This window comes from Pangasianodon hypophthalmus, chromosome 4, assembly GCF_027358585.1.
Source record: "Pangasianodon hypophthalmus isolate fPanHyp1 chromosome 4, fPanHyp1.pri, whole genome shotgun sequence".
NCBI lineage: Eukaryota > Metazoa > Chordata > Actinopteri > Siluriformes > Pangasiidae > Pangasianodon > Pangasianodon hypophthalmus.
The window spans coordinates 5742498-5768532 of NC_069713.1; the positions used below are offsets into that span (position 1 = coordinate 5742498).

At 40.1% G+C, this 26035-nt stretch overlaps 1 protein-coding gene across 2 annotated transcripts in view; it reads right to left on the reverse strand.

The window, feature by feature from the left end:
• Positions 1 to 26035, reverse strand: part of dnm3b (dynamin 3b) — a 53168-nt gene that overhangs the window by 3882 nt on the left and 23251 nt on the right. For both annotated transcript variants that reach the window (XM_026947509.3, XM_026947508.3), the window contains exons 14-20: positions 25452 to 25503; positions 22428 to 22541; positions 6405 to 6514; positions 5684 to 5795; positions 5227 to 5391; positions 4098 to 4336; positions 2954 to 3127 (exon numbers count right to left, since the gene is read on the reverse strand). In XM_026947509.3, the coding sequence (XP_026803310.1) occupies positions 2954 to 3127; positions 4098 to 4336; positions 5227 to 5391; positions 5684 to 5795; positions 6405 to 6514; positions 22428 to 22541; positions 25452 to 25503 (966 nt within the window). The remainder of the gene's footprint in view (positions 1 to 2953; positions 3128 to 4097; positions 4337 to 5226; positions 5392 to 5683; positions 5796 to 6404; positions 6515 to 22427; positions 22542 to 25451; positions 25504 to 26035) is intronic.

The following is a 26035-nucleotide window of genomic DNA, read 5'->3' on the forward strand; positions in this document are numbered from 1 at the left end:
AATTTATCATTCTGCTCATAATCAGAACACTTATGCTAGTAATAAGCTATCTTTTTTTTTTTTTTTTTTTTTAAATATATACAGATATGATATGTTTCACTGGTGGCTCAATAAAGGCTCTAGGATCAGAAGGTCAGGGCTTCCAGCCCCAGCACCACCAAGCTGCCTTTGTTGGGCCCTTGAGCAAGGTCTTTAACCCTCTCCGTTCCAAGCTGTGTTATGTGAAGAAAACAGTTTCACTGTGCTGTAATGTATGTGTGACATAATGGCTTTCTTCTTGTGAATAACAGCTTGTGGTTTCTTGTGAATACAGATAATTCTCTGCTATTGTACATTTTTTATGGATTGCGGATCCTAACCATTTTGTTTAAAGCAAGACTTGAAGATTTTGGAATGTATTTAAGATAAAGATTTCGGGTGAGACTACCAGCTACATCAACCTTCAGTTTGAAACTAAAGAAAAAACTTAAGACACAAAAGTTGAACAAAGAACAAAATAGAAAAGATATAAAGAAATACAGTTAGAAAAGCAAGGCACAGAAAAGAGTGCAAGGGAAAAAAATTAGAAACACTAAAAACGGTTATATTCGACTGAGTCTTGTAAGAGTTAAAGTGCTTTTAATAAGCACAAGCCATAATATTAGCTCACCATAGAAACAGTACTTTTTGGCATGTATGTGGATTGGCGTTGCTCTTATAATAAGCTTCAACAACACATTTCAAAATGAGTCAACGATTTCCACAGTGATTCTACTCACAGATCTGCAGGTAGATGCAATAGCTTGCTTAAATGCAGCCATTTGGATAAAATATTGAATACTAAATCATTATACACTTTATATGAATGAAATGTTTATTTCTTTTGACATTCAGTTTGTTAGTTAAACGGTTTTAAGTCTTTCATATTAAACTAATGTGATGAAATGAGCCAGGAGTTTAACCTGGAGAAGATTATAGAAGGAAGATTAGGGAAGATTTTAAAGTATTATCTGAATTAAGCAGCTTGTTGAGCTCAGAACTTAGGACTCCTTTAGTCAGATGAGCTTTGCATGACTTACTGAGAGCTTGCCAGAGCAAATATGCAAATCTGAGCCCAAACCCACAGGCATAGTGTACATTCACCACTAGGGGGCAGACAGGTACTACTACTACTACTACTACTACTACTACTACTACTACAACTATTAATAATACTACTAATAATAAGCTACTGGCTGTTAATCACAATAACTTCCAGTTTTGCTTTGTAAGTCAGATTGTTTTGCAAAATCCAGCACTGCAATAAGTGTTAAGCTACCTTACTAGTGTTTTGGAGAGAATGAAAAAAAAAAAATCAGAGAAAGCAGATGTAAATGTGAGTAGTCTGTGGATTTTATGTTCTACTGTTTCCAATGTGTCTAAATAAAGTTTCTATGCAATCTATGGACTATACATGCACTTACGTATGAGAACACTAGGTGGGGAGGAGACACATAACTTTCACCTTTGCTCATTTTTTTCTCATTTCACTAACTAACAATTAAACACGGCCAGGTGGTGGGACTCGACACGGATTTCTAAATGTTTCCCCTTCCTCCAACATACTCCAACAAAGCTGCTTTAATACTGCCATTCTACTTTTTTCTTTTCCTTTTTTCTGCCCTCAAGAAGTAATGTTTTTAAAATGTAGCATTAACAGCCATCACTGATAAGCCAATAGATTTATAAATAAAAATTGTGCGTCTTTGTTGAATATGAGCATAACTTTTGTGGGGGGAAAAATTAAATTACTAAAATTAATTGCCCAAAAATGCCACAAGAGGGCCCCCTTGTGATGTTTGGGCCCTAGGAAGTTACTTATATGGCCTGGAGAACAAGCCGGCTCTTAAACAAGCAGCAAAGTCCTCTGAATCTTTTGAAACTTCCACTTTTAAAAAGCCAAACACGTCTCCAAAGTTGTCATTTCATTGCTTTACTCGACTTGAAACCCATGGACTTTAATTTTTCCTTAATTTTTCCTTAATTTTTGTCTCAGCTTCATCAGAGTTTAGGTCATGCTGCTCAGTTATTTAATACGACTGTTCAGGCATCACACTGTTTCATTTTGCTTCTTCTTCAATACTTACTTCATCTCAATTCATCTCTGAATGTTGACAAATAATCGTAAAACCTCATTTCTGTTGTACAGGGACAAGTTTCCACAAACGGCTTACAGCTGTAACATCAACTTAGAAGGAACATTCAAGAAATGCTAATGTGGGACATGCGAATATGCAGAAAAAAAAATCAGAGGTCATGATTACCTTGCATTTGCTGGGGTCTTTGCCAAATTATTCTTTTGAATATACAGTTTGACCCAAAATTTAATTAATTGTCACAATGTTCCGAAGTGTAAACAGTCAGCCAGGACATGTTTGGTGTGTGAAGTTTACTTCTTTAGCGACCACTTGCCTCCAAAGACATCATCTGGCTCAAGCCAGATAAACAGCTGAATAATTCTGTACTAAAATGCATATACAAATCAGAATATATTATCATCTGAAGAACTTCTAACATACACTTACTCCTACAGCCTTTGGTCCACACCTCCTCTGTCTGAGGCTGGTGTATAGTGATCAGTACTGTCTCAAGCTCTCAGATGTCCATTTGTCATTTTTTATAGAGAACATGGTATTGTTCAGTGTCAGAAACCACATCAGCAGGTTTATTTGAGAGTGCTTATGGTTTTAATCTTCCCTTATTGTTAGTAGATCCAGTCAAATGAATCAGCCTTGGTAACAAACATGTCAAGGCTGATTGACTACATATGGGGAACAAATGTGGCGATTTTATATTTGGCCAAACAATCATGTTGAAACTGATAGAGTAATCAGATGATACACTAACCCTCAGCCATCTTACAATGATAGGACTCCTTTCAGGGGAAATGTGCTGCAGATATGAAGCCATGCCTGTGACTCGGGTAAGATCTCACCTGGGAATGCTGGGAGGAGCGCGGTTTGGGCGGTTGGGCACCTGTGGACTATCACCGCTGTTGTTAAAGGGCCCAAGAGGCCCTGGGCGTGACGGAGGAGGAGGAGCACCCCGGCCTGCTGGCCTCTGACCTGCGGACATTCTGCGTGGGGCAGTGGGGCTTGGAGGGGGAGACCTGAGGGGGCAAAAGGGCCATCAGTGAGGGGGAGACCTAAATGACAATACCATGTGGACAACATGGTAAGAAGCAGCTTTACTCTCACAGATAAAGCACATTTAATGGAAGCCACTACGTGGTTTGAATGATGACTCGTGAGTCATTTGTGTCTTTAAAAAAAAAAAAAAAACAGGACTTAAGTCATATTTTGGCTAAAGGCAGCTTTTACCTGTATGTTCTGTTCAAAAGGATCATTTCATGGAACAACATAAAAATATTATATTCCTTAAAAATACTTGCACTACTTGTTACTTACTCCTGAGTAACAGGGGGAAATAAAAGGGCTAAAAATAACTCGTCTTTGTAAATATGGAATAAAAATCAATCTGATTTAGTTCACAGTCACAGTACTCCGTTATCCAGTACACAGGCCTAGCACTGGAAGTAACCCAGGTAAAGGGCTTTTCTGTGGAGTAAATAACATTAAATTACCATAAATGTAATGACTTTTTCCTCTAAAATAGATTCAGGATTACAGAAATACAGTTTTTCTCAACTGATTTGCTATTACTGTAACATAGATGTAGTCTGTGAATTGTGGCCCCTAGTGTGCAATTTTGGTACTGCAATGGGGCTGTCAAATTCTATCTATCTATCTATCTATCTATCTATCTATCTATCTATCTATCTATCTATCTATCTATCTATCTATCTATAATAATTGCTAAAATTTGAATATAATAATTTTACTACTGCATTTTCTGCTGATTATAACAGAAACATGAATCCCTGAGTCAGTTAAAACATGATCTTCAAACTGCTTTACTAATGCAGAAGTCAGTAACTGTCAATCGAGTAAAACAGAGAAAAATCAGATATACGGTTGTTGGAAGGTTAATCCCATAAAAATAAACTATCATGAACAAACACCTAATTTTGGCAAAGCCTATGGGCTATGTGGAAAAGACTGATGGAGCAGTATGGTCACCTGCGAGAGCCGCCAGGACCAGCCTGAAGCCAGGAGCTGTCCACAGGAGGAGGCAGAGGGGTGGAGATGGTAGTGGTGGAGATGTCTCCAATGATGGCTAGCGCCTCCTTCAGCGCGTGGTGGGTCCGCAACACCTCTTCCCTGCGCTGCACCTGCTCCTGAGACTCGTCCATCAGTGTGTTCTGGTCCCCAGCCGAGTACAGCTGAGCCAGCAGCTCTGCATTGATGAAGTCCTTCACCTGCCAGAGATTCAGTACACTTTCTATACTCTTTATAATGCCAGATGTTTTCTCAGAGGAATCTCTCAAAGTCATTGATTTGCAATGTTGAAAATGTAATAGTTCCCACTGGTTTCTTCATTTCAAGCATCTGTTTACATTTTTCCGGCCCAGACATTAACTCCAGGTATAACTCCAAAAATACATTACACTGATACAACATGCCATTATGAGGAATCCAATGAGGAGTGCTTTGCTAAAAGACTTAATTTAATCGGGGCATTTCAGGAGAAAAAAAAAAAAACGCTAGCTCACTACTCCTAGTGTCAATGGCTCACAATAATTCTCTGAAAATTTTTTTACCACCATCACTTATATATAAAATTAGAATTATTACAGGTCTAGAGACACTTTTAAACATTACAAATTTTCCTGTTTCAAAAGGATCTTGCGCTACTGATCATAATATGTATGATAATCTTGGACATGAAGTCCCAGATGCACTTTGGACTCCCTGGCAAATGACTTAATAGACTACAATATATTCAGAGACACGCTCACATTCTGTTACCCAGTTACCCATTTCTTACTTTGTACAATATATGATTCTAGTTCTTGCCTACAAAGCTCTGAATATCCTGGCTCCACCCTACCTCACTGAGCTTCTCAACGTCCCTATTTTCAGTCTGACCTCCATACATAATGGAGTTTTTTGCTTAAGTCCAAGACTTCGGACTTCGCTTCATTTCACCAGCCCATCAGTGATGCATAGTTTTCACTCTTGTCATTTAAATCCTGATTGAAAACCCATCTCTGCTCCATAATAATTTCCATAATGCAGACAGTGTCTATTTTAAACACTACAAGAACGTCTGCATTTCAGCTTTACAGTCGGCAGGAAAGGCTCTTACATTATTGATCATAAGGTGCATGATGGTCTTGGGCATGAGGTCCCGGATGCACTTGTTGACGATAGCCATGTAGGAGTCCACCAGGTTTCGGATGGTCTCCACCTTTCTCTCCAGCTGAGGATCCATGGAGAAGTTCTCCGTGGTACCAGAGCTCTCACTCTCCACCTAAAAAGAAGAAGAAAGATTGATGTGAAACAAGAGAGAATAGAGTGCTTTTAGGAAAGAAGGTTAACTGGAACCTGGCCAACAAATGTCCTCAGGAATTTATAACCCCACAGCACCAGTTTCAGATGTGCTCATTAAAAAGTGGGGACCTAACTGAAAGCAGGTGATGTAGTACATTGCGCAATATCGGGTTTTATGCCTTTCAGACTTAATACATTATCTCAAGATGAAGGTTAAGGAGCTGCATCAGCTCTATTGCTTCTAGACCTGCGCATTACTAGTGGTCACTGACCGAAGATTTCTCTGGGTAAACACCAGCGCGGAGCAGGGATGCTCTCCAGCTGTCCACCTCTTCCTGCGTGTTGCATGCTAGCTCTAGGAAGCGATTGTCCTTGAAGACGTTTCTGAAAAACAGAATACTAATAATTAGCTCTAAAGTGACCCAAAACTTGAAAACCATAATAAAACAATATCGAATGTACGTATAGTAAAATATATATATTATGTACAGTAAAAAAGAAATTTAGAATGACTTTGGTAACAGGAACTAATAACATGACTCGTGTTTGCACGTGTACAATATTTAGTGAGTAAACGTTTAATATTTGCAAATGACTCACAATCCAAAATGTAATACACACTGAATCCTTTCCAGGATTCTGCATTATGGTAAACAATTTCAGTGTCATTAACGGTCGGTAACGTAAAAAATAATAAAAAAAATCACAATATTTGACCTTTCTGTGATACCTGGTATATATCACGATATATAGTTTTGCAAAACAATTGTGTTTCATTTAAAAATGAACCTTTAAAATGTGTTTAATGATACTTTTATTGAATGTCTTCAAAAACATTTTTTTCTAATCTCTACAAAAAGCATAGAGTCAGCTACTTCCAGACTTTGCATCTTTTTTTGTTATTTAAAAAAAAAAACATAAAGGTATATGGCCCAAACAATATCACCTTACTCTACATGTCATTAGAAACCAGAAACTGTTCTGGAGGCTTACCGCTGCTCTGTATTGAAAATGGCGAACATGTGCTTGCTGGACATGAAGCCTTTTTCCACATCCCTGACTTTCAGGTTGTCCAGGGGCAGCATGTACTTCTTCTCTTTCTCCTGCAGATTAAAAACCAGGAACCTCAGCAAGAACGTCAGTGACAGGCTTTAAAACATCCTGATTATACCAGGGCCAGATGATAAGATTTATATACACCTGAGTGATGTTGTAAAAAATGACAGACCCCAGACACAACGACAGATTTTTCACATTTTTCCTGAATCGCAGAACCTGGAATATTACAGAATTTCTCATAAAGAAATGTGAAAGTTCTGCTCAGCTGTCACTGGTTTATCTGTCCTTCAGGCATGACGTCAAGATTGTGTTTTGTACATGAAACCTTTGCGTGGATGTTGAATCATTAAACATCATTGAACATTCTCGATATTTACTGCACTGGGTTGTGACAAGACTGGATTGTGAGTTCATTAGAGGTGTTAGGTTAGGAATGTTACACATGTACACACCACACACCACAGGGTAATCTGGGAAGAAGATCATTTAAGACATGCTTAAATTCAGGACACCTTGTGTAATTATGGGAAATTGGGCTCAAAATGGCCGATTTACCCTTTACCCATACATATGCTATTTCAGAGGTGCCGACATTGTTAACATGAAAAGCCTATAGAGAAAAAAAAAACAGAAATTTACCACAAAAGCCCCAGCACATGTCAGTAGATGAGATGGCTATTCTTTTTTTTTTGCCAATCAACAGTAAGAACACAGTGAGGCAAAAGTTTGGTGTAAACGCTACTTTTTATCAACCAAACAGCCCACAGTCCAGATTTCTTGCTTTCTATTTGTTCACACGACAGAGGCTTGTGAAGTCATAAGTCAAAGTTACTCAGGTAAAGTTGGCGTGAAAGTAACCACTACCAAGTGTCCTTTCCCCTTCAGTGAATTGCCATTTCTGCTAGCTGAATTTTATTTTATTGCAATAGCAATGGCTTAAAATTAAACTGCTATTCTAGAGATGTTAGCACCTCTGCCATTGACAGATTGACACAATCTGCCATTTGAAGTTGTGCTGAAGATCTCTGTTACAGTTTTTTTACACTTTACTGTAGTATAAACACATTTTTTAGAGAAGGAAAACAGAAATTTCAGAGTCGGTGTCAAATTGCTCCCTCTAGAGTCAAGTGGAAGGATTTCCATGGTGGAGATTAACTATTTTATTAACTATTATTATAAGCTCAACTGACTGTCACTTAAAATGATCAGTTGTTAATGATGCCTGTAGCACACTTGTTCATTTCCTAATCTAAAGCTTAGTAGATTAAAACAGGTTTAAATAATGTCACTTGAAATTTAACTACACTTTTTCAAACCTGGAAAGGTGCTTTTAATATGATCCAACACAATTTAATTCTTTTACTATGGTGGAAAGTTCATAAATAAAGTTTTAAAGGCTTCAATTAATAAATATAACTTTACAGTTTTGCCTAATGTGTCTAACATATACATACATACATATATATATATATACATTAAGTGGATAAGTGAAAAGTGCTGAAATCGTAATCATAAACGAGTCTGTGACTTCTGCTTTTTTTAATCTTGGAAAAAGACTTTGACAGCAAAACAAAAATGAAAAGCTCCTGATCTAAATTAAAAGTCTCGAACAGACGTCTCTGATATTATCCACAGCATCAGTATAGCTGCAGGTTTTCATTCCAGCCAAGCAGGAGTCACACCTGATTTCACTCATTTAATCAATCGGTCTTGGTCTTCAAATGACTACCAGGTGTTTCTCCTACAGTATCTGTCTGGAATGAAAATCTGAAGACATGATTGTAGACAGTCTCTCTAGTATGGAGAAGATTCTGTGCCAGAAGCACACAGGGGAAAATTGTGAAACGCACAGATGGTATTACTTTTCATTTGTAACACATGGATGTCAAATAGAAACATCTTCTTTGCATTGCTATTACATTCCTTGATGTCGCTAGTAAAAAAAACACAGCAGGAGATTGCTTTAAGAATTAAAAGTTGATTTTCATCAGAAGTGATTGTAATTCCAGGTTGCATTACATTTCACTCTCATCAGTGTGTTGCAATCGTACCACACTGAAATGCAATCAGTGCGATTTCTTGTCCATAATCTAGAACATGAGTATGTGAAGGTCCAGTTGCATAAAATTACCTGGAAATGCAACTAATGTGACCAAATGCTGACGTTTTAATGCTTAACTATTAGTGACTATTTTATAGCTATAAATAAGATCCATCAGCTAAAGTGATTATGTTTTGTTTTATAGTGGAGCTTCACAGACTCTGAAATGAGATCTATCAGTTTTGAATTTGAAAACATCTCATTTGCCCATAAACATTCTCTTTTTCTGTTACTAATCAGACCGAAGAGGGAAAATCGAATAAAAAATCTACGAAACTCTGATCTTGAACTCATCCCTTCTCTTCATGAGCTCCCTACAACTACATAACTCATATAAATGTATGTGATTTTGCCGTAATCAAGGATCTGCTACAGAATCCGTGATTAGATCATGTTTAGAAATCTAGCATCACTGAACTAGGGCCTGTGAGTTTTTTTCATACGAGGAAACAGGATTTTTTTTCTGTTCGGTCTGCCTGTTGTCAAACTCTGCAGAAATTCAGTGCATTTTTTTTTTTTTTCTCAGTCAAACACTTTGCAATAGTCTGAGTAAAAATGAGCATGATTTGCTGAATGCTGTTTGTGAACACACAGATCTGTAGAGCAGAAAAGGAAAAGTAAATAAAAATGATACACTATATAGCCATATGTATGAAGACACCTGACCAGTCATACTCGTGCTTGTTGAACATCCCATTTCAGATTTAGTCCCCCGTTTGCTGTTATAATAACCTCCACTCTTCTCTGAAGGCTTTCCACTAGATTATGGATCATGGCCATTCAGCCACAAGAGCATTAGTGAGGTCAGGCACACAGTCGGTGTTCCAGTTCATCCCAAAGGTGTTCAGTGGGGTTGAGGTCAGGGCTCTGTGCAGGACACTCGAGTTCTTCCACTCCAACCTTCACACACCATGTCTTCATGGAGCTCGCTTTGTGCACAGGGGCATTGTCATGCTGGAACAGGTTTGAGCCTCTTAGTTCCAGTGAAGGGAAACTGTAATGCCACAGCATACAAAGACATTCTATACAATTGTGTGCTTCCAACTTTGTGGTAACAGTTTGAGGAAGAACCATATATTTATGTGATGATAAGGTGTCCACATACTTTTGGCCATATAGTGTATACAGAGGTATGCAGTCAAGCAGAGGAAGAGAATATGAGAAATAAAGACAGGGTTGTACAAGAAGTCTGAAATGAAAACAAGGGAAAGAAAGGGTGAGCTATGGCAGTGAGATAAAAGGCAGAGAACAGACTAAGAGAAGTAGCACATGTGGAAGGCATTAAAACATGCTGTGGTTTAAGAACACCATTATTTCCCCTCCATGTATTTGAAGGCTCAGGTTAAGCCTTCTGATTTTACTGTGCTTATGAGGATGGAGGTAAAGAATGTGGCGTAGCAAGTAGGTGAGGTTTCTTTGGAACTGGACCGCACAGATCAATGTTAAAACAAAAGCATTTGAGGTCCATATGAAAATATTAATGACGCTGTGCAGTTCAGAAATATTCTCCTCCACCCTCTTTATTTATTTCTCACATATTTCCCCCCATTCCAGAGGGCCCCACTTCCTGCCTCAAGTTTTTCTTGAGGAGAACGAGGAGAGCGAGAGAAAGGGAGAGAGATTAAATGACAGCCTGGCATTAAGTCTAAACATCTGGTAGTACTTAACAGCAGGAGGAACGAGAGAGAGGAGGAGAAAGAGTGCAGGCAGAGGACGAGTGCTGAGGTTTGAGAGAAGAACACCAGAGAAGCCACTAGAAACTCCTCTAAACTCAGGCTGAAGGCATCCAGACCTCAGAGACGACAGTGATCTGGGATTCGACCTCTCGGACTGACTCACACCAGCAAGCGCGCAACTCTAACGCTCTACAAAAAACCGTCCAGCACCTAGGAGGACCCCGAAATGTACGTCCCATATATGGAGCCGAGGGTCCCTCCCTCTCCTCTCCTCTCCTCTTCCCTCACTGCCTCTTGGACTTTCTTTTTTTTTTCCCACTAATATCTCTTCCACGAAAGCACGCCCCAAATTCCCGGCGGTCGTCTGAACGAATGTGCCACGTCAAGGCTGGATACGGCTCTTGCAACATGGGACGCTGTTAGGACCAGGACAGAAAATAAGTATTCTATTGCTGCAGAACAAACAAACAAACAAACAAACAAATATGTATTTCAGGGGCCAGGAAGCGAAAAAAACCAGAACGCAGCTCCATCTGAAAATAACGGACTACTAACGGGATTTTTCTAGCTCCCTAGCAAGAGGAGGAGGAGGAGGGAGGACGAAGGAGACGTATCTCTCCCAACTGAAAGGGCAGCGCTTTATTGCTCTCCTCCGTCTGCCCAGTGTTCAGACTACCTGTTCATGGATATGTGAGTGTACAGTAGTCTGCACATTGGTTAGACTGGGCGAGGATGCGCGTCGCTAATCGCTAAGCTCTAATCCACAAGTCCTGCATTCATTCAGGCTCTTCACTGTGTCAAAAACTGTACGTCAATCTTTTGTAGTTCTCCTTTTCTTACCTGCCGGAAATGTGGCACTGCTTTGGGTTTTTTTTTATTTTATTTTGTAAAAAGTCTGATTTATTTTGCACTTAACAATCAACACTGAGCAGAAATTAACATACAAAAAAATATGCTACTAGTTTCTTAAACGATGCATGGATTTAAAACTCAATCTATCACTCTTTTTTTTTTATAAAAGTCAAATTAAGTCTCAAAGCACACAAGCTTCTCAGGCTTGAAATACGCAATGGTTTGCCCTTCGTCAATCATCGGTTCAAAAAAGCCTCGGAATGCTGCGGTTTCACAAATGTCAGCGAGCTTAGCCAATCTTAGAGCCAACTCAAACACAGGAAAATTTTATTGCTACCAAAGAGCAACCAATTGAGTCTTAAACCACAGTTATGAATAATATTTCTATGCAAAGCCACTTGTAAAACTACTCACATCAAAGATTCACATTTCCTCAGTTATCATAATTGAGCTATTTGCTGTAGTGTAGATATAAAGTGCTAAACAAGTTTAGATTTATACAAATAATCTCAAATATACAACAAAAATGAGAAGATGAGAGCAATGTGGCTTCGCTAGGATTCCTAAATCTTTTTCTAATTGCCTTAAAAGTGTCTTCTTAGGATCTGTGTAATGCATTATTCTCAGCAAACAGACCAATAACTCTGAGCAGGGAGATTTTCTGATATAATCCTCAATTCAAGTTTCTATTTCCTCCCACTCTTGTGGATCGTAAATCCACCCTGCCTTTATCAGCTAGTATCTTCAGACGCAGTTATGCTGTGTTTTATTAACAGTCAGTGGAATATCCTGGCTTGTATAATGTGTGTGAAGGTGTGTATATCAGTGCTTCTTTCTAACAGCGTAAATAGGAAGTTATGGTGCACTATCGTCTCTATCTGGGCATGTTTAGATGCTGGGTTGTTGGCTTATCTGATGAAAAAAAAAAACAGATTTGTTGTAGTTTTGTTCCTTTCACACTCTTGGCTGGGATTTTTCAGCGCAATAGGAATCTCAAGAGTAAGAGTAAGCCATGGAAAGCGCTTCTTTTTAAGCTTCTGTTGTATCACTATGTACAAATATACCTTCGATTTGCTTCGATGGATATCTGAGTCACTTAGAGATGAAATTAAATTACTTGACTTTAATTTAATGGAGTTCTGTAGGATGTTTAACTGAAGGTTAATTATACTTATTTTTAAAGGAACACTTTAAATAATGAATATAGCGTATACTGAAAGCTAGTGAGCTCATGCTAATGGCTTTCCAGCATTTAGAGTGAAGGAGTCTGTCGTTATAATGCATCCAGCAGCAGATTGCTGTTAAAGCCGGAGCATGTCTGCCTCGCTCGATGCCTGCATGCTAACCAGATCTCATCCTCCAAGCGAAATACCTTACTAGGTTTTAGATGGATTATTTTGTTATCTGCCTGTGTACACTGATTTCAGAGTGTGTGTTGAGCATGAACAGGAGTGTAAGAGAGAGAGGGTTTCAGAGCTCTGAGGGGCAGACACAAGGAAATGCGGAGAGCTGTGTAGGATTTGCTCGAGGCCATCTGATTGGCTGCTTGTGTTTTCACACACACACACACACACACACACCACACACACACACACACCACACACACGCACACACACAAAAACCTAGCTTTTCCGGCCAAGAATGTGCGTAAGTGTTTGGCAGAGGAGACTTTAAAAAAAAACGAAACAGAATGTGTGTTTACTGAGTGTGTGTGTGTGTGTGTGTGTGTGTGTTTGTAAATGTGGGAGAATCAAATTGAGATGCAAACCCATAATTTGATGAATGTCATTTTTATGTTGAAATTACAAAGGTCAAAGGAATTCGATGAAGAAAATAATCATAGCTAATTAGACGATTAACATTAGATGCAAACATGTTATCTACTCTGTGTGTGTGTGTGTGTGTGTGTGTGTGTTTTGTTGTTGACACTCATATTTTGCTGGATTCATAAAGAGATATTTAGCTTTAATACGTTAAAGACAGTAATATAAGAATGTGTGTGTGTATGTGTGTGTGTGTGTGTGTGTGTGTGTGAGAGAGAGAGAGAGACAGAGAGAGAGAGAGAGAGAGACACTGCTAGTTTGACTTGGAGAGACTCCAGCTGTGTTAAAGACCCAAACCAAATGCTTCAACTCCCAAATGGACTCAGAAGGCACAGAGAGAGATTTAATAAGGGGAAAACAGATTCCTGAAAAGTGCATTCCTGTAAATGAAACTGTAGCCACACTGCAAAAAAAAAAAAAAAAGAACATACCTTAAAAATACTCAAATATATCTTATATTTTTCATTATGAGATTACAGTAAGATTATTAAACCTATCTTTAATAACCTAAGATTATTAAACTCTATTGGCAGATCATTTTGCTTATGTCAAGCATTTATGGTTAGAAGGTAAAAAAGACCTGCAGCTGCAAATCACAGGTTTATATTGATGCGTTTGTTCTAATACATTCAACTTTCTATAGTAACAACTTACACAGGGATTTGTAAGCTCTTTGTTCCACGTTACGTACGGATAACGTTGTAATTTAACAAAGATAAACTTTTAATTGTTGATATGATGAAGTTTTCTTTGAGGCAATGTTTCATTAACATTTATGGAAGGAGTCTCCAGTGTCAGAGCATTGTAGCGGTCTGTAAGTTTTCCGATACAGGAAAGTCTTCAGGACAGAGGAGTTCATCAGTAACATGCTGCTTTTTTTCTTTTTTAAAAAATATTATTATTAACTTCAAAAGAAAGAAAGAAAGAGAGGCTGGTGAGGTAACGACTGTTTCTAGCTGCTGTAATGTACGTGAGAAGAGAGTTTTGACGATGTTCCTCATTAAAAATAACTATAAATAGACACAAAGTATGATATTTCAGTCATTAGTAAATTGTAAAAATGTAATTTTTGGTAAATTGCTGTGGTATAAGGGGAATAAAACACTTCAGGACATGCTGTTATTGGAAAATAATCAATTTCGGACTGGTAACAGTAACTCTGATTCATCACACCATCCTCTCATTGATTATTTTCCTATAACAGCACAACACCAAGTGTTTTACTCCTTACATATTTGTTGTATTGTAATCTCACAATGAGAAATATTACACATATTCAACTATATTTAAGATTTATTTGGTGCCATTTAAGTAATGTAGTTATCAATCACTTGTTGTATAACACTGACTCATAAAGTCAAATATATTTAAAATTTTCACTTAAAATTGTCTTTTTCTGCAGTGTATACTGTGCAAATGTAATTTATAAAAAATAAGATTACGGCGTAATATCAGCAGAGGAGTCTGCATTTATCTTTTCACTGAACAGCATATAAATATAGCTTTAATGAAGTTATTTGAAGTGTGTGAAGTGTGTGGGTATCATCAAATCCCACTCTTAGGGAAGGGTTGGTGTATCCAGCTACAGTCAGCACTGTGTGAGGAGTGTGAGGAGGGTTTTAAACAGCAGAATGGATAAAGCTGAGGAAAGTTGTGTGAAAGCTGAGTTGTGGTGTGTCTGCCTGTCTACACTTGCTGTGCAGAACATCAGGGAGCCTGTACAGCAGGCACAGACAGGCAGACAGACGGCAACCCGCCAGGAAGGACAGACGGACAAATCCACTAGCCTCGGGTTCATCAATACACCAACATGTTTACTCAAAGTCAAGTAAAATCCCAGGGGGAAAAAAAACAGCACTGGTGATGTCTTAATGTTAATTTCACACTTTTTTCCCATTTACAAGTGTGAGTCAAATGAAAAAAAAAATTATTTTTTTTTAATTTTGCATTCTTTATTGCAAACAGGTGTCATTAAAGTGTATCATTTTTCCACATGATCTCCATTTTACTCAATGTAAATGTTCCAGAGCTTAACCAGTGTCCGGTTTCCTCCAGAAAAAAAATGTTGCACATTTAATTATTACTCACTTTAAAAGTCTTCATTTGACTTACTCTCATACACCCTATATATACCCTGTCAGTCACACACTCACTCTCACACACATCTCCCTGTCAGTCACACACTCACCCTCATACACATCTCCCTGTCTATCACACGCTCACTCTCATACACATCTCCCTGTCTATCACACACTCACCCTCATACACATCTCCCTGTCTATCACACACTCACTCTCATACACATCTCCCTGTCTATCACACGCTCACCCTCATACACATCTCCCTGTCTATCACACACTCACTCTCATACACATCTCCCTGTCTATCACACGCTCACCCTCATACACATCTCCCTGTCTATCACACGCTCACTCTCATACACATCTCCCTGTCTATCACACGCTCACTCTCATACACATCTCCCTGTCTATCACACACTCACCCTCATACACATCTCCCTGTCTATCACACACTCACCCTCATACACATCTCCCTGTCTATCACACACTCACCCTCATACACATCTCCCTGTCTATCACACACTCACTCTCATACACATCTCCCTGTCTATCACACACTCACTCTCATACACATCTCCCTGTCTATCACACACTCACTCTCATACACATCTCCCTGTCTATCACACACTCACCCTCATACACATCTCCCTGTCTATCACACACTCACCCTCATACACATCTCCCTGTCTATCACACACTCACTCTCATACACATCTCCCTGTCTATCACACACTCACCCTCATACACATCTCCCTGTCTATCACTCACTCACTCTCATACACATCTCCCTGTCTATCACACACTCACCCTCATACACATCTCCCTGTCTATCACACACTCACTCTCATACACATCTCCCTGTCTATCAAACACTCACTCTCATACACATCTCCCTGTCTATCACACACTCACTCTCATACACATCTCCCTGTCTATCACACACTCACCCTCATACACATCTCCCTGTCTATCACACACTCACTCTCATACACATCTCCCTGTCTATCACTCACTCACCCTCATACACATCTCCCTGTCTATCACACACTCACTCTCATACACATCTCCCTGTCTATCACACACTCACCCTCATACACATCTCCCTGTCTATCACACACTCACTCTCATACACATCTCCCTGTCTATCACACACTCACTCTCATACACATCTCCCTGTCTATCACACACTCACCCTCATACACATCTCCCTGTCTATCACACACTCACTCTCATACACATCTCCCTGTCTATCACACACTCACCCTCATACACATCTCCCTGTCTATCACTCACTCACTCTCATACACATCTCCCTGTCTATCACACACTCACCCTCATACACATCTCCCTGTCTATCACACACTCACTCTCATACACATCTCCCTGTCTATCAAACACTCACTCTCATACACATCTCCCTGTCTATCACACACTCACTCTCATACACATCTCCCTGTCTATCACACACTCACCCTCATACACATCTCCCTGTCTATCACACACTCACTCTCATACACATCTCCCTGTCTATCACTCACTCACCCTCATACACATCTCCCTGTCTATCACACACTCACTCTCATACACATCTCCCTGTCTATCACACACTCACCCTCATACACATCTCCCTGTCTATCACACACTCACTCTCATACACATCTCCCTGTCTATCACACACTCACCCTCATACACATCTCCCTGTCTATCACTCACTCACTCTCATACACATCTCCCTGTCAGTCACACACTCACTCTCACACACATCTCCCTGTCAGTCACACACTCACTCTCACACACATCTCCCTGTCTATCACACACTCACTCTCATACACATCTCCTTGTCTATCACACACTTACTCTCACACACATCTCCCTGTCAGTCACACACTCACTCTCATACACATCTCCCTGTCTATCACACACTCACCCTCATACACATCTCCCTGTCTATCACACACTCACTCTCATACACATCTCCCTGTCTATCACACACTCACTCTCATACACATCTCCCTGTCTATCACACACTCACTCTCATACACATCTCCCTGTCTATCACACACTCACTCTCACACACATCTCCCTGTCTATCACACACTCACTCTCACACACATCTCTCTGTCTATCACACACTCACTCTCATACACATCTCCCTGTCTATCACACACTCACTCTCATACACATCTCCCTGTCTATCACACACTCACTCTCATACACATCTCCCTGTCTATCACACACTCACCCTCATACACATCTCTCTGTCTATCACACACTCACTCTCACACACATCTCCCTGTCTATCACACACTCATCCTCATACACATCTCCCTGTCAGTCACACACTCACTCTCATACACATCTCTCTGTCTATCACTCACTCACTCTCATACACATCTCCCTGTCTATCACACACTCACTCTCATACACATCTCCCTGTCAGTCACACACTCACTCTCATACACATCTCCCTGTCTATCACACACTCATCCTCATACACATCTCTCTGTCTATCACTCACTCACTCTCATACACATCTCCCTGTCTATCACACACTCACTCTCATACACATCTCCCTGTCTATCACACACTCACTCTCATACACATCTCCCTGTCTATCACACACTCACTCTCATACACATCTCCCTGTCTATCACACACTCACCCTCATACACATCTCCCTGTCTATCACACACTCACCCTCATACACATCTCCCTGTCTATCACACACTCACTCTCATACACATCTCCCTGTCTATCACATACCCCTCATACACATCTCCCTGTCTATCACACACTCACTCTCATACACATCTCCCTGTCTATCACACACTCACCCTCATACACATCTCCCTGTCTATCACTCACTCACTCTCATACACATCTCCCTGTCTATCACACACTCACCCTCATACACATCTCCCTGTCTATCACACACTCACTCTCATACACATCTCCCTGTCTATCAAACACTCACTCTCATACACATCTCCCTGTCTATCACACACTCACTCTCATACACATCTCCCTGTCTATCACACACTCACCCTCATACACATCTCCCTGTCTATCACACACTCACTCTCATACACATCTCCCTGTCTATCACTCACTCACCCTCATACACATCTCCCTGTCTATCACACACTCACTCTCATACACATCTCCCTGTCTATCACACACTCACCCTCATACACATCTCCCTGTCTATCACACACTCACTCTCATACACATCTCCCTGTCTATCACACACTCACTCTCATACACATCTCCCTGTCTATCACACACTCACCCTCATACACATCTCCCTGTCTATCACACACTCACTCTCATACACATCTCCCTGTCTATCACACACTCACCCTCATACACATCTCCCTGTCTATCACTCACTCACTCTCATACACATCTCCCTGTCTATCACACACTCACCCTCATACACATCTCCCTGTCTATCACACACTCACTCTCATACACATCTCCCTGTCTATCAAACACTCACTCTCATACACATCTCCCTGTCTATCACACACTCACTCTCATACACATCTCCCTGTCTATCACACACTCACCCTCATACACATCTCCCTGTCTATCACACACTCACTCTCATACACATCTCCCTGTCTATCACTCACTCACCCTCATACACATCTCCCTGTCTATCACACACTCACTCTCATACACATCTCCCTGTCTATCACACACTCACCCTCATACACATCTCCCTGTCTATCACACACTCACTCTCATACACATCTCCCTGTCTATCACACACTCACCCTCATACACATCTCCCTGTCTATCACTCACTCACTCTCATACACATCTCCCTGTCAGTCACACACTCACTCTCACACACATCTCCCTGTCAGTCACACACTCACTCTCACACACATCTCCCTGTCTATCACACACTCACTCTCATACACATCTCCTTGTCTATCACACACTTACTCTCACACACATCTCCCTGTCAGTCACACACTCACTCTCATACACATCTCCCTGTCTATCACACACTCACCCTCATACACATCTCCCTGTCTATCACACACTCACTCTCATACACATCTCCCTGTCTATCACACACTCACTCTCATACACATCTCCCTGTCTATCACACACTCACTCTCATACACATCTCCCTGTCTATCACACACTCACTCTCACACACATCTCCCTGTCTATCACACACTCACTCTCACACACATCTCTCTGTCTATCACACACTCACTCTCATACACATCTCCCTGTCTATCACACACTCACTCTCATACACATCTCCCTGTCTATCACACACTCACTCTCATACACATCTCCCTGTCTATCACACACTCACCCTCATACACATCTCTCTGTCTATCACACACTCACTCTCACACACATCTCCCTGTCTATCACACACTCATCCTCATACACATCTCCCTGTCAGTCACACACTCACTCTCATACACATCTCTCTGTCTATCACTCACTCACTCTCATACACATCTCCCTGTCTATCACACACTCACTCTCATACACATCTCCCTGTCAGTCACACACTCACTCTCATACACATCTCCCTGTCTATCACACACTCATCCTCATACACATCTCTCTGTCTATCACTCACTCACTCTCATACACATCTCCCTGTCTATCACACACTCACTCTCATACACATCTCCCTGTCTATCACACACTCACTCTCATACACATCTCCCTGTCTATCACACACTCACTCTCATACACATCTCCCTGTCTATCACACACTCACCCTCATACACATCTCCCTGTCTATCACACACTCACCCTCATACACATCTCCCTGTCTATCACACACTCACTCTCATACACATCTCCCTGTCTATCACACACTCACTCTCATACACATCTCCCTGTCTATCACACACTCACTCTCATACACATCTCCCTGTCTATCACACACTCACTCTCATACACATCTCCCTGTCTATCACACACTCACCCTCATACACATCTCCCTGTCTATCACTCACTCACTCTCATACACATCTCCCTGTCTATCACACACTCACTCTCATACACATCTCCCTGTCTATCACACACTCACCCTCATACACATCTCCCTGTCTATCACACACTCACTCTCATACACATCTCCCTGTCTATCACACACTCACCCTCATACACATCTCCCTGTCTATCACACACTCACTCTCATACACATCTCCCTGTCTATCACTCACTCACCCTCATACACATCTCCCTGTCTATCACACGCTCACTCTCATACACATCTCCCTGTCTATCACACACTCACTCTCATACACATCTCCCTGTCTATCACACACTCACCCTCATACACATCTCCCTGTCTATCACACACTCACCCTCATACACATCTCCCTGTCTATCACACACTCACCCTCATACACATCTCCCTGTCTATCACACACTCACTCTCATACACATCTCCCTGTCTATCACACACTCACCCTCATACACATCTCCCTGTCTATCACACACTCACTCTCATACACATCTCCCTGTCTATCACTCACTCACCCTCATACACATCTCCCTGTCTATCACACGCTCACTCTCATACACATCTCCCTGTCTATCACACACTCACTCTCATACACATCTCCCTGTCTATCACACACTCACCCTCATACACATCTCCCTGTCTATCACACACTCACCCTCATACACATCTCCCTGTCTATCACACACTCACCCTCATACACATCTCCCTGTCTATCACTCACTCACTCTCATACACATCTCCCTGTCTATCACACACTCACTCTCATACACATCTCCCTGTCTATCACACACTCACCCTCATACACATCTCCCTGTCTATCACACACTCACTCTCATACACATCTCCCTGTCTATCACACACTCACCCTCATACACATCTCCCTGTCTATCACACACTCACTCTCATACACATCTCCCTGTCTATCACTCACTCACCCTCATACACATCTCCCTGTCTATCACACACTCACTCTCATACACATCTCCCTGTCTATCACACACTCACTCTCATACACATCTCCCTGTCTATCACACACTCACTCTCATACACATCTCCCTGTCTATCACACACTCACTCTCATACACATCTCCCTGTCTATCACTCACTCACTCTCATACACATCTCCCTGTCTATCACACACTTACTCTCATACACATCTCCCTGTCTATCACACACTCACTCTCATACACATCTCCCTGTCTATCACACACTCACTCTCATACACATCTCTCTGTCTATCACACACTCACTCTCACACACATCTCCCTGTCTATCACACACTCACTCTCATACATCATGACTCCTGCTGAAGTGGTTTAACCTGCACGTGACTCAGCACAATATAGAGCTGAATACACTGCGTCTGAACACAAAAACGTGTGTAATCATATGGTTATGGTGACGTTTTCTATAAGGAGATGTCTGTTTAACATTTATGGAAGGAGTCTCCAGTGTCGGCGTTTTGTAACAGGCAGAGGTAAAGCTGTAACTGTGTAAAAGGTAATTTATGGAACTTGTAACAAAGGAATTTACATTGTGTGGTTTCCAAGTAACAAGACTTTTTTTCTTTAAGGGAGAGAGAACAAAATGTGAGACTAGTGAGGAAACGAGGAAAAAATGGGAAGCTTGTTTCGTAGACGTTTCACAACATTAAATGTAACTATAAATGGTTAAAAAGTACTATGTGATGTTCTTTAATGAATAAAAATTGTAATGATTGGCAAATAAGAGGAATAAAACATTTTGGGATGTACAGTTGTAACAAAATAATTAACTTCATCGCACCACCCAGTTGATTATTTTCCTATAACATCATGCCCATGATTCAAATTCACAAGTCAAATTCCACGGTTGGAAGTCAAACTGAAAAGGTGGAACATCTGATTTTTCCTTTACAAGCAGCAGTGTGCTCCTGACTCCCTGCGAAACTGGAAAAATGCTAGAAATCACTAAATAACTTGATTATAATATATATATACATACATACATACATACATATTCATGTTTGAAGTGTTTCTGGAAAAGATCTTACAGGTGCAGTTTGTAATTTGTGGACTGGTAATAATCATAGAAGTTCAAGTATACCTAAGGAAAGCTGTGTTTTGTGATAGTGCCATGAATTGGATCTGGCGAGTTTCTTTAATTCTAACTTTCGTTTACATTTTTCTGACTCTGAAATTAGCTCCACCCCCAGATAGAATAGAGACACTTAGCTCTTCCTTTTGTTTTTCTTTAAAAGGCAATCAGTGAAGCACATGTATTGTCACCAGACTGAGTGGGATTGATTGGGGAAAGGGAAATTGCATGTCAGTGTTTTCATTGCAACTGCATTTCACATCGCAGGCACCAGAGGGCGCTGAAAATCACAAACGGCATGTTGTGGCTCCATTTCAGGACCGAAGACTCTCACCTCATCATCCTTGAACCAGGACAAGCTCTCAGCCGTCAGCACAAACCAGTACTCCTTAGCTCCTCCTTTCATGATGCTGATGTTGTTGATGGTCAGCCATCCTTTGCGAATGACCTAATGAAGGGTGAGAGGTCAAAGGTCAAATACTGACTGAGTGACAGATGGTGATGAACATGAAAATCACATTTATGTCAGGGGGTTCCTTGAAATGCAAGCCATTTGTGTGAGTACAGAGTGGTTTAATAAAGTGTTTTAACATCTCAAGGCTGCAGCAAGTGTGGTGTTTGTGAAACAGTTATGTAGCTTTTCCCAGTTTCATCATTCACACACAATACAGAGATGCCTGAGTGGTGAGTTTGTAGAAGCCACACAGAGCAAAGCAGAAAATAGATGTCATAAAGCAGTGCTCGTGGTTTTCACAGAACCATAGGAACAAACTGAAAGTCAGAAGGACAGAAAGTGTGTGAGTGTGTGTGTGTGTGTGTGTCAGAACTTGTTAAAGTGACCCAGGCTCCATGCACTACAGCTGACTAAATCCTTAACACATAGTGAGAGGATCTACAAGTGTTCTTGGAAATGGCTTTTCCTACAACAGAATCATACAAAAGTAGACTCATTGCTTACGATTATACCCGAGGCTGTCGGAGATGTGGCCTGAAATAGCATAAATGTGAAAGCATTTGGAAATGAGGACATCTGGCACAAGGCAGTGTCTTCTGTTTAAACCCAACGTACCAGAACAGAATGACAACACAAGCACATGTAAACAGTGCATGAACACGGCTCGTGCTCATAATGCTAATGATAATCACGCAGGAGTTTAGCATAGAGAGAGTCGCCATTTCAGCTTCATTAGGCTGATTTTAAATAATAAAACCGTATACTATCTGAAATGTCTTTTTATAGTGCTCCCTAGGGTAAAGACAACACAAACCGCACAATGTAAAATGAACATAAACAAAAAATGAACTCAATATTTAAAGCTACGTTTCGCTTTTTTAACTAAATGAATCTCAATCAATCAACTTTGAGCTCCAGCAGCGATAGACATATGGACTGTAACACAGTGCCATTATTTGTATTTGTATCCGTATCTGTTTAGCTCTCAAAAGATTTGTGTCTGTTTTCATATTCGGATTTAAACCGGAAGTGGGTGTGGTCTATACCAGAAGTTTTTTTTGTTTGTTTGTTTGTTTGTTTTTTAACCCTATCACTACTGGAAACAATGGAAAACTGAAAAAAAAGACTGCTGGAAAACGATTAATTTATTAAATTAAGATTAATTAATTAATTCCTTTCTTTTTGTAACTTCACAAAGTATAACAACTTTATTTATTTATTCATTCCTTTTTGTAACTTTTTATGACTTCATTCAACTTCTCAACCACATGTCCTGTGCCACTTTTTGGCAAGCTTTCTAACTTCTAACTAATGTGTAAGCAAATTAACTATGTTTCCAAACAACAAAATAAAAAATTTCTAATCTATCTGTTAGGTCAGACTGTTGGAGCAAACCACTAATGATAAATGATCATGTATCTCCAATTCATATAATGTTAATGATATTTATTTCACGTCCAGGGTTGCCAGGTTCCACAGACAATATCCGCGTATTGCAGACAGACACTGCAAATCAGAAACGCGCACCACTTCTAACTTGTTCCCCATGAAAAGACTGAGAAAAAGAAAAATCCGTCTGCTCTTTCCTACGTCGAAACATTTTGGGCTAATTTCATGTGTCTTTGTGTGGTTTTTAAGTTGTAGTTAGGATGTGAATTTTGAAACCAGGCAATCCCTCACTACAAACTTCCATGAGGGCCATTCTTTAAAACTGCACATTTAAGTAAAAATCACGTGTTTGCATGAATTTTTTTGTTTCGTCCTGCGTGATTCTGATGCACACATCTAGTCAAAAGCTTACAAAAAAAAAAATAAATAAGAACTCCAGCTACAGTTCGGGTCTGTATCTGTATTCGTTTAGGACACATTACCTGTTCAAGCCTTTTAATATTCGTATTCAGTTACAGCCCTAATATGAGTATCAGCCATAATCCCTCTCTCTCTCCATCTATTTGTCCAAATTCTCCTTTGAGACCTATTTAGTTCTAGGACTGGGTTTAAACTATGTTTTGGAAACCGAGCCTGAGAAATGGTCCTTTCTTACCTGGATGTCCTGTCAGAGCAGGAAACATGGCAGATCTCCGTAAACAGGGACATGCACGAGGACGGCTCGCTCACAGAGAGGGGGAGTAGGGGTGGAAAACAAGATGCTGGCCATGATAACATAAAACAGTTCATGAAAACATAACTGAAGTTTAGGAGTGGGAGATATGGCAAAGAAAATCATATTATAATCGGCAAGGCCAGTCACCACGACCGAAAATAGTGATTAGTGCTTTAAACTGTCGATTATATTTATCTTCGTGATATGTAAAAAGAAATGAACGATATAATTGACATGAATAATTGATAAATACTTGCATTTTTTTAGCTCGTTTAAATCATTCCATATTAAATCAAATATTTTTAAAATGCTTATTTCCTAAAATATCATATAATCCATGTATAGACATTTCCTTAGACAGTGTAAAGAGCTGTGCTGTAAGATTACATTATCTTCACTAGCTTGGTATTCAGTGACAGTATTAAAGTGATATGTGCCTGAGATTCAGGTTTACTGTATTGTAATATACTGTATGACAATATTGATATATGGTTATATCACCCACTCCTAACTGAAATCAAAAACAATCATGCAGGAACCAGAAGCAGAGCTACAACAATGACAAAAATGAACCAGAACGCAAATTAGTTCATAGATCAGAGCACAATAATACAATGTGCGTATGCTGGAGAGACTGAGATGAGGACTGAGGAGAAAAATAAACAGAATATGCTACCAAGCAGACAACAGCGAAAATGCTTTCAGCTTTGGATAATGTATATCATATGAGAAAAGAGCCTGACTCTTGAATCATGTCGATAACACGATTACACACACACACACACACATAAATTACTAACCTGGTTTCCGGCAGAACTCGTCTTGTTTGCTTGGCTGCTGCGCTGTTGTGCACTTTGAATAACAGAAATCAAAGGAAGAACGAATATTATTTTAAATGAACATCCAGACTAAACTCATTTCAGGCTTTATTTCTGATTCAGGCACAACAGTGTGAATCCAATGCTGCTATCAGGTGCTATTGGAATTATGGCAAACTGAAAGGGTTAACCATGTTGTCCATTTGATCTGATCCACCAGATGAATTTTAATGGCCTGATTTTGAAGGATTTTGCTTCAGAGAAAAGCGAGAAAAAGTCATTATAATCAACATTGGTAGCAAAATTATATATCCAGCCTAACTACATCTCAAAAAACACACAAAATACCTGAAACTAGGCCAAAATATTTAGGCACCGGAAAAGACACGTTTCTTTTTCTCAACATTTCTCAACTTGTATTTCACATGTATTTCTGCTGTACAGTCATCGTTCACTCTATAATTCCCCTTTCTCTCTTCTATTTTTGTAATATAATGGTCCTGTACATCATACACACTGCACTGCCATCATTACATTTAATTCATTTAATATAATTGCCATAAAAC